This window comes from Nothoprocta perdicaria, unplaced genomic scaffold (assembly GCF_003342845.1).
Source record: "Nothoprocta perdicaria isolate Ctin4 unplaced genomic scaffold, notPer1 scaffold_103, whole genome shotgun sequence".
NCBI lineage: Eukaryota > Metazoa > Chordata > Aves > Tinamiformes > Tinamidae > Nothoprocta > Nothoprocta perdicaria.
In genome coordinates this window covers 1,652,846-1,661,096 of record NW_020454128.1, presented here as the reverse complement: position 1 = coordinate 1,661,096, position 8,251 = coordinate 1,652,846, and the positions used below count along the sequence as shown (strand labels likewise).

Sequence of the window (8,251 nt, the reverse complement as noted above, 5' to 3'; positions counted from 1 at the left end):
GTGTCCCCTCTTGTCCCCTCCAGTCCGCGGGCGCTGGTTTTGCTGCAGTCGCTGTCCCCCCACAACACACCAAAGCCAGAACTCGGTGTCTCGCCTTTCTATAGCCCTGGGTAGCGATCAGTCCCCAGGGCTTAGGGCCTCCCCTGGGGATTCGTTACGCGTGCCCGCATCCGGAATCGAGGCCGGGGCTGCTGGCAGGGGGCACAGGGGGAGCAGAGCGCCGCCGAGGGCGCGGGCGGCGTTTGGGGCGATGGGCAGGGGCCAGCCGGAGCCGTGGGTGCGGGGCGCTCACAGGCGCTGCCTGCTCGGCAGCCCTGCTACCTGCGCGACTGGGAGATGCAGGTGCACTTCAAGATCCACGGGCAAGGCAAGAAGAACCTCAACGGCGACGGCTTTGCCATCTGGTACACCAAGGACCGCATGCAGACAGGTAAAGGGGGGCTGTGCTGGGCCCTGCCGCCGCTTTTGGGGTGCCCTCCTGGGGGTCCCGGCTGCTCCCGCGTGGCTGCAGCCTCCCCCGGGGCTCCTCCGGCCCCGTAGGGCCCTTCTGCCCTTCGCTGGTGGGTGAGGAGGGGGCAGCGGCCGTGTTGGGGCTCTGCAGAGCTCTGCTGCCTCTGCTCCCTGGCGTTTACCATCTGCTGGGTATTTGTTGGTATATGATACGGGTATAATTATTATTAGCTCTTCTTGCATGACACAACCTGGCTCCCTCTAACAGGAGCCTGTGGAGGAAAGAGCCCTCTCTGGTGATATTCCCCCCATAAAAAGTAAGTTAAACTGGAGGTTTAGCAGGCTCGGGTCTGCGTTGGCTGTGGAGCAGCGTGACCCGCGGGGATGTCCGTCCCCTGCAAAGCAGCGGCCTCGTTACCCGACACAGAGAACAGCGTCTTGATGCTCTTGTTCCCGACCTGCCCTTCCTTGCAGGCCCTGTCTTCGGGAGCAAGGACAACTTCCTGGGCCTGGGAGTGTTTGTGGACACCTACCCGAACGAGGAGAAGCAGCAGGAGGTGAGGAGGGGCGGGCGGCCCGGGGGGGCCCTGGCAGGCGTCGCTTCCCCTTCTTTGGGGTGTCTGCAGCGCGTTCTGTGTGGGCGGCTTTAACCATCCCCCCGATCCCCGCATTGGGGTGAAGCCCTCGGAGGGGAGCGCGGCTGCGCACGGCCTCTTGTTGTGGAGGTGCTGGAGGCTGGAGCGGGGTGCGCGCGCGGCTCTGGCACCTTTGGGCTCCTCGGGACCCGCCGTGCCCTTGGCGTTGGTGGCCCCAACGCGGCTGCAGAGCAGGGACAGGGGAGGCCGCCCGCCCGCCGCTGCGAGCGGGGCCTGCTCCTCCTCCCGGCTGCTCTGAAACCATCAGGCCTCCTTTTCCCGAGAGCACGTTTTGCATTCAAACCCCCTCCCACGAGAGGTGTTCTTATTACGAGGATAAACACGTTTATTCTTCAGCTCGGCGCCAACGAGAGCGAGCCCAGGGGCTCCCTGTGGACGCGCCTGGCCTTGGCGCAGCCGAGCACAGGTTGGGTAACCAGCAGCGTCTGCTCAGACACTAATGTGCGCCCGGGGCTGGGCTCTGTGCGCGTGTCCGAGCCCGGGGAAGGCCCTCGCGAGCCGCCCGGCAGGGCATTAGCGCCGCGCTCGGGGATTAGCCTAATGCTGGGCCAGGAGAGGCCGCCGCGGGGGCTCGCGGCGGGCGCCCGCGCGGAGGGACACGGGGCAGGTCCTGTCGGAAGGGCACAACCGGGGCGCGCTCGTGCAGCCTCGCGGCGCAGCGGCATCGCGGCCGGCCGGAACGGGGGGCTGCTCCTTGGTGGCAAGACGTGGTTCAAAAAAGAAGGGGGGATGGAGTAAAGGCGAGCGGCTGGAGCGGCCGTGTGCCGGCCCCGGGCTGCTTTTGCTCCGCTCTTACAGCAGGAAGGAAGTTTTGCTCCCGAGGGAAGAGGGGCAGGCGGGTGGGAGCAGCTGGGGACCCGTGGACAGTGTCGCCGTGCTGCTGTGAGGAGCCGGCGCGGTGGAGCCGGTGCCGAGGGCACCTCGTGGGGCTCGGCCGCCCGGCCGCCGAGCCCAGGATTTGGTGCTTAGCTCCAGCCCGGTCTCCGCTTTGGCCTGCGCTAAGCGGATAGCGCCCTGAGCCGCCTCGGGAGGAGGTTCCCCGCGGCAGGTTAATGCCCCGCGCCGCTCCATGACTCTCTTGCTTCTGTGCTCTTTCTTGCTTTGCCATAACCCTGGACTCAGGCTCAGAAGAGGAGGTACAGCCCCGGAAATCAGGTACTCGCTCCTGCTGACTTACCCTTTCCAGCGCTGTTGTAGCCTCGTCTCCCCGTCCGTGTAACTCCAGGGTGAGGGAATTCCTCATCCCAGCTCTAGAAATCCTGGTGGGACCAGGACACTTGGCTGGCCCTGCCGCCCTGGCTGCTGGGGCTTTTCATCCTGCATGGAAACCGCTTCTGTCACGGACCCTGTGGGGGATTTGGGGGCTGCCTGCGGCTCCCGCCTGCGTGTCGGAGCCCGGAGCCGTCCCCGCATCCTCCCGCGTTGGGCCAAGCGGGTTCGGACGGCCTGCGGCCGCCGCAGGGGCTCACGGTGGCCTTGTCCCCCCGCAGCGCGTCTTCCCCTACATCTCGGCCATGGTCAATAACGGCTCGCTCACGTACGACCACGACCGCGACGGGAGGCCCACGGAGCTGGGCGGCTGCACGGCCATGGTGCGCAACCTGGACCACGACACCTTCCTGGTGATCCGCTACGTCAAGAGGAGGCTCACGGTGAGCGGCGCCGCGCGCGGCCCCGTGCCCGCGCCCTGCCCCGCGCCTCACGCGCCCGCCCGCCTTGCAGGTGATGATCGATATCGACGGGAAGCACGAGTGGCGGGACTGCATCGACGTGCCGGGCGTGCGCCTGCCCCGTGGCTACTACTTCGGGACCTCGTCTGTCACCGGAGACCTGTCAGGTACCGCGGGGGCGCCGGGCGTCGCTTCCCGGTGCCCCCGGCAGCCTGTGCGTGGCCGAGGTGCCCCTTGGCACATGCTGAGGCTGCCGGGGTGCTTGGGGACCTCTCCGTGCTCGGCCCGTGGGAGCTGGGTTATTCTGTCCAAGACTTGGAATTTCCCGCCCCGAGAGCTGTCCAGTCTCCTGTGGAGGGGCCAGGGGTGCTGGGGGGCAGCGGTGCCATGTGGGCTGCCGGGAATTGGATTTTCCGGCGCTCAAATGCACTGCCTCCCTCCTTTAATGCTTCTCCCAGCGCTCCTACTGAGGCCTGAGATTACCTCTTGCAGCAGGTTTTAAGGCTGATTTTGAATGCGGCCCCCACAAAAGCACATTGATGGCTGGTGTCTGGGCCCATTGTTGGCTCCAACAAAAGTTCTTTTTATTTCCCGTCTGTGCCTAATGCCCGGGAGCTGGCGGGCTGGCAGGGGGCACCTCCTGCCCACACAATCCCCAGCAAAAGAAAGGGGTCACGCCAGGCTGAGCCTAATGTGTCAGATGATCCCCCAGTCTGGGCTGTTTCTCTTTAAGCTCCTTAAAGGTTCCCCTGGGAAAGGGGCCTGGGGCTGTTGCCCAAATGTGACCCCCGTGCAGGGCTGTCGGGGGCACCGCTGTCCCCGGGCAGGGCCGCGTGTGGGGCGGCCTCCCCACACCCTTGGGCTCCCGTTGCAGACAACCACGACATCATCTCGCTGAAGCTTTTCCAGCTGACGGTGGAGCGGACGCCGGAGGAGGAGAAGCGCGACAGGGAGGTCTTCCTGCCCGTGGTCGACAACCTGAGGCTGCCGGGACGTGAGTGGGAGCCGCCGCTCTGCCCCGCGCCCTCGGCCGCCCCGCGGGGCAAACCCTGCTGGGTTGGGGTCTCACAGCCCCTTTCCCTCCTGCTTTCCCGCAGTGGAGGCCCCGCTGGAACCCATGAGCGGCCTGGCTCTCTTCTTGATCGTCTTCTTCTCCCTCGTCGCCTTGGTTTTTGCCATCGTCATTGGTGTCATCGTCTACAACAAGTGGCAGGAGCAGAGCCGGAAACACTTCTATTGACTCGGGAAGCTGCCCGGGATGCCCTGCGCTTCATCTCTGCCCGCTGCATCCCGGCTCCCATCATCCCGGGCTGGCATGGTGTGATGGACCCAGCGGGGGCGGCTGCTGTTTCTTATCCGGCTCCGGGCCTCCCGCAGTGCTCCCTGTGGGAATGGTGATCCCAGCACAGCGCGTGGCGTCTCAGGAGTCGAGCGTGTTCCGTCCGGAGCGGGCTGCTTCAGGAGCCGCCCACAGGACGGACGGGGCTCCGGGGTGGCACCAAGCTGCTTCCCAGCGCCCCGGGGAACCTGACCGTGGGCAGAACTCGCCCCCTCGGCCGCGAACGCTGCCCAGAGTCCCCGCGGCTCCCTGGGGCCGCTCACGTGCCCCTTTTCCTCGCCACGCTGGGATGGTGACACCTTGCCGTGGCCTGGCCCAAGCTGTTACGTTCCCAAGTGGGATTTGTCACCTCAGTGTCCCCAAGCCCCCTATACCCCTGAGCTTTTAACCCTGTGAGGGCGACTTTCCAGCAGCGGCCTCACAGCCCGGACTAGTACGGCGGCCTCCGCGCGGGCCCAGCCTCCGCGCCCCTTGCATGTCGTGTTGTGGCTCGTGGCGGGCGCGCGGGGCTGCACCCACGGCCGGGCACTGGTGCCAGCCCCGTGGAAGGGGCGGCCTGGGGCTCCGTGCAGAGCTGCGGCTCCCGCTGCCCTTTGCGGAGCCGCGGGTTATTCCTACCTCAGGGACTGCTTTGTTTCTTAGTTTGGGGAGGGACGGGGCTGTTCCTCCCGTCAGCGCTGGTGGCTGCGGTTCTGGGATCCCCCCGCTCCCCGTGGAGCAGCCTGCCCTGCACCGGGGTGTCCCGGCCGCCTTGGGGACGTGGTGGCTTTGGGCTCCCGTGGAGGGGGAGGCAGCCCAGGGCTGCAGATGAGGAGGGTGCTGGAAAGGCCTGGTCTCCTGCAGGGAATCCCGGGAGCTGTCGGACAGCCCGATGGGATCCCGACCCCCTTGCCTTTGCCAGCTGCCCTTGCCGTAAGCCCCGTTTCCGCAGCGCCGCGTCCTCCTCGTCCCCGCGCGGCCCGGGGCATGGGGGCAATTTGCCAGGGCTGGCTGCTGCTGCTGGGGCGGGTGGCGTCTTTCAGAAGTGCCCAGAGGCCGTCGTGCCCCGAGGACCCGGCTCCAGGCCTTGGCCTTTGCTGTCTTATTTCGGTGTTTCTGTTGCCTGATGCGCAGAGCTCGGTGCTGCCTGTGCCCTGTCCCAGAGCCGTAAGCCGTGTCGGAATAAACGGCCGTGTGTGCGTGATGGGGCCGGGCCGCCCTCCTTCCCGCCACGGGGACCCCGGTCACCGTCACCCGGGGTGGCACCGGCTCAGCCTTTATTGCCGAGGGGCCCCAGGGTGCGCGCGGCCGCGTGGGGGGCTCCCCTCGGTGCCGCCGCTCCGGCCGCGTCAGCGCCGGGGTCTCCGTCCCCGCGTGGCGCCGCCGCCCGGGTGCCAGCCCTGCAGCGGGTCCACCAGCTTCATGGCCAGGTAGCCCTGGGCGAGCGGGACAGGCGGTGAGGGCGCGTGGGGCGGCGCGGGGCCGCGGGCGCCCGCGCCCCCCACTCACAGGCGCGGCGTAGACGAAGGCGAGCAGCAGGGCGAGCAGCAGGGCCAGGGCGAGCGCGGCGGGCAGCGCGCGGCGGTGGCGCCAGCGCAGCGCGTAGCGCAGCGTCCGCAGCGGCGCCTGCAGCCACGAGCAGTCGGGGCGGCTGCGGGGCCGTGCGGCGCCCGCCGCCCTCCCCGCGCAGCCCCGTGCCGCCCCCGTGCCCGCTCACAGCGGCGCCGCCAGCCGCGGGAAGGCGTTGGGCTCCTCGCGGCCCTTCCCCGCCGGCCGCTCCGCCGCCTCCGCCGCCGCCAGCAGCTCCAGGCTCAGCTCCAGCTTACCCTGGGGGCAGCACGGGTGCGTGGCCATGTCCTCGTACCCTCCCCGTGCCCCGTATAGCCGTGCCTACCGCCAGGCGCCGCTTGCCGCCCTCCTGCGCGGAGCAGGGCCACCAGCCGCGCGCGCGGCGCTGGCGGAAGAGGGAGACGCGGGGCGCGCGGCCCCCCCAGCGCGGCCACCGCGGCGGCGGGCCCAGCTGCGCCAGGCTGCAGCGCCCGGGCCGCGGCGCCGGCTGCGGCAGGCTCAGCAGCTCCAGCTCCAGGACGCCTGCGGGGACGCGCCGCGGGAGCGCGGTCCCCCTGGGCGCCGTCCCCAGCCCCGCGGCGCTGTCCCCAGCCCGCGGCCGGAGCCCTCACCCAGGAAGTCGTCGGCCGAGAACTTGTCGTTGTCCCACACCTGGAGGATGAGCTTGGGCGGCACCTTGTGCACCGTCTCGTCCAGGCTCCAGAAGTGCTCCTGGAAGTGCTCCTGCTCGGCCCCGGCCCCGCGCCCCTCCGCCCCCGGCCCCGGCGCCACTCGCCTTCCTGGGCAGCACGCAGAGCTGCTCGGCCGGCAGGTAGTTGAAGGGGAAGACGAAGCGCCAGTTGAAGCTGCCGTCCCCTTGCAGCGAGCGGTAGTGCACGTCCGTCCTCTGCGCCTGCTCCTCCAGCCCGGCCAGCCACCTGCAGGGCCACCGCCGTGGCACCCGGGACGCGTGGTGGCACCCGGGACGGCCGGTGGCACCCAGGGAGCCGCGGCGGGGCCCGGCGCCGCTCACCCCTTCACGTAGATGTCACTCGTCCTCTGCCCCGCCAGGCTGGTGTCCTGCAGGTCCACGTCGCGCGTGTTCCACACGACGCAGCGCAGCTCGTAGCTGGGGGCGGCGCGGGGACGTGCTGCCCGCTGCCTGTCCCCTGGGGACCCTGGGGGTCCTGCAGGGCCCGGCCGCTCTGTCCCCCAGGGCCCGGCCACCCTGTGCCACCCACCTCTGGGGCTGCCGGGGGGTGACGTCGGTGGGGGGCCCTGGGGGACCGAGGCTGGCAGGGAAGATGTCCACCCACAGCTGCAGCTTGCCCTGCGGGAACAGGGGCGGGCGAGGACTGTCCCCGCGTCCTTGTCACCCCCAGCATCCCTCCCTGCCCCGTGCTCCCCTGCGTCCCCGTGTCCTGCCCTGGCACCTGTCCTTGTGCTCATCCCAATGGTCCCCAGCACCCAAGGTCCCCAGCATGCCCGTCCCCAGCATCCCTCCTTGTCCCAGAGTCCCCATTGCCTGAGGGTCCCTCCATGCCCTCATTCCCGGTGTCCCCATCACTCCAGAGTCCCCATCATTTCCCAAGAATCTCACCTTGTCCCAGTGTCCCCGTCATCCCTGCCACATCCCTCCTTGTCCGCAGGGTTCCCCTCACCTCGCACGCATCTCTGCTTGTCCCACACCGCCAACACCCGAGTGCCCCCATGCCTGTCACCCCAGTGTCCCCAGCACCCCCCTGCATCCCTCCTCGTCTCATGTCCCCATTGCCCCAGAGTCCTTCCCGTGCCCTTGTCCCCAGCGTCCCTGCGACCTCCCGTGTCCCCCAGTGTCCCTGGAATGCCTCCGCACGCCCCAGGGTGCCCGGGCCCTGCCTGCTCCAGCCCGGGCTGGGTGCTGCTGTACAGGGTGCGGGTCTCCAGGTGCTCGGGCACGAGGCGACACGCGTGCAGCAGGTGCAGGGCCAGGCGCTCGCGGGGCGCCCCGGGGTGCCGATACGTGGGCGGCCCGCTCTCTGCAAGGGTGCCAGCCCGTCGCACCGCGCGCCCGCGCCGCTGCCCGCCGCCCCCGCGCCCGACCCACCGAAGTGGCCGAGCAGGAAGGTGGCTCCCCCGAAGATGACGGCGGTGCCGTCGGCGCTGAACTGGGGCGCGGGCAGCCCCCGCGCGCGGGCCAGGCGCTCCAGCGCCCGGCTGGGCGTGAGCTGGTCCCTCCAGCGCCTGGGGCCGGCGCTGCGGGCACCCCGGGCCTGGCACCCGGCGCGGGGCGGCCCCAGCTGTGCCCCGCAGCCCTCCCGGTGCCGCCCTGCGGCCTGGCTGCTGTGCGCGCCCCCAACCACCTCCCCATGTCCGCCCTGCTGTGCCCACCTTGACCACCTCCCCAGGTCCACCCCGCTGTGCCCACCTTGACCACCTCCCCATGTTCACCCTGCTGTGCCCACCTTGACCACCTCCCCACAGCCGTCCTGCTGTGCCCACCTTGACCACTTCCCCACGGCCACCCTGCTGTGCGCACCTTGGCCACCTCCCCATGTCCACCCTGCTGTGCCCACCTTGCCCACCTCCCCATGTCCACCCTGCTGTGCCCACCTTGACCACCTCCCCAC

General features: G+C 69.6%; 3 protein-coding genes across 3 annotated transcripts in view; 1 reads left to right on the top strand and 2 right to left on the bottom strand.

Moving 5' to 3' along the window:
* CNNM4 (cyclin and CBS domain divalent metal cation transport mediator 4) overlaps window positions 1-170 on the bottom strand; it is an 8,260-nt gene extending 8,090 nt beyond the window's left edge. The window contains exon 1 of the mRNA XM_026042556.1: window positions 159-170. Within this exon, the coding sequence (XP_025898341.1) occupies window positions 159-170 (12 nt within the window). The remainder of the gene's footprint in view (window positions 1-158) is intronic.
* A 148-nt stretch (window positions 171-318) lies between these two features.
* On the top strand, window positions 319-4,899 carry LMAN2L (lectin, mannose binding 2 like). Its single transcript, XM_026043186.1, has 7 exons — window positions 319-430; window positions 925-1,007; window positions 2,229-2,261; window positions 2,597-2,758; window positions 2,829-2,943; window positions 3,651-3,770; window positions 3,874-4,899. Exons 1-7 carry the CDS (start codon window positions 337-339, stop codon window positions 4,014-4,016), a joined length of 750 nt encoding a protein of 249 aa, XP_025898971.1. The 5' UTR covers window positions 319-336; the 3' UTR covers window positions 4,017-4,899.
* Window positions 4,900-5,443: 544 nt separating this feature from the next.
* Window positions 5,444-8,251, bottom strand: part of FER1L5 (fer-1 like family member 5) — a 17,703-nt gene continuing 14,895 nt past the window's right edge. The window contains exons 39-48 of the mRNA XM_026042547.1: window positions 7,729-7,877; window positions 7,521-7,660; window positions 6,884-6,972; window positions 6,676-6,771; window positions 6,439-6,580; window positions 6,275-6,374; window positions 5,989-6,185; window positions 5,812-5,921; window positions 5,604-5,745; window positions 5,444-5,530 (exon numbers count right to left, since the gene is read on the bottom strand). Coding sequence (XP_025898332.1) covers window positions 5,444-5,530; window positions 5,604-5,745; window positions 5,812-5,921; window positions 5,989-6,185; window positions 6,275-6,374; window positions 6,439-6,580; window positions 6,676-6,771; window positions 6,884-6,972; window positions 7,521-7,660; window positions 7,729-7,877 — 1,252 coding nt within the window. The remainder of the gene's footprint in view (window positions 5,531-5,603; window positions 5,746-5,811; window positions 5,922-5,988; window positions 6,186-6,274; window positions 6,375-6,438; window positions 6,581-6,675; window positions 6,772-6,883; window positions 6,973-7,520; window positions 7,661-7,728; window positions 7,878-8,251) is intronic.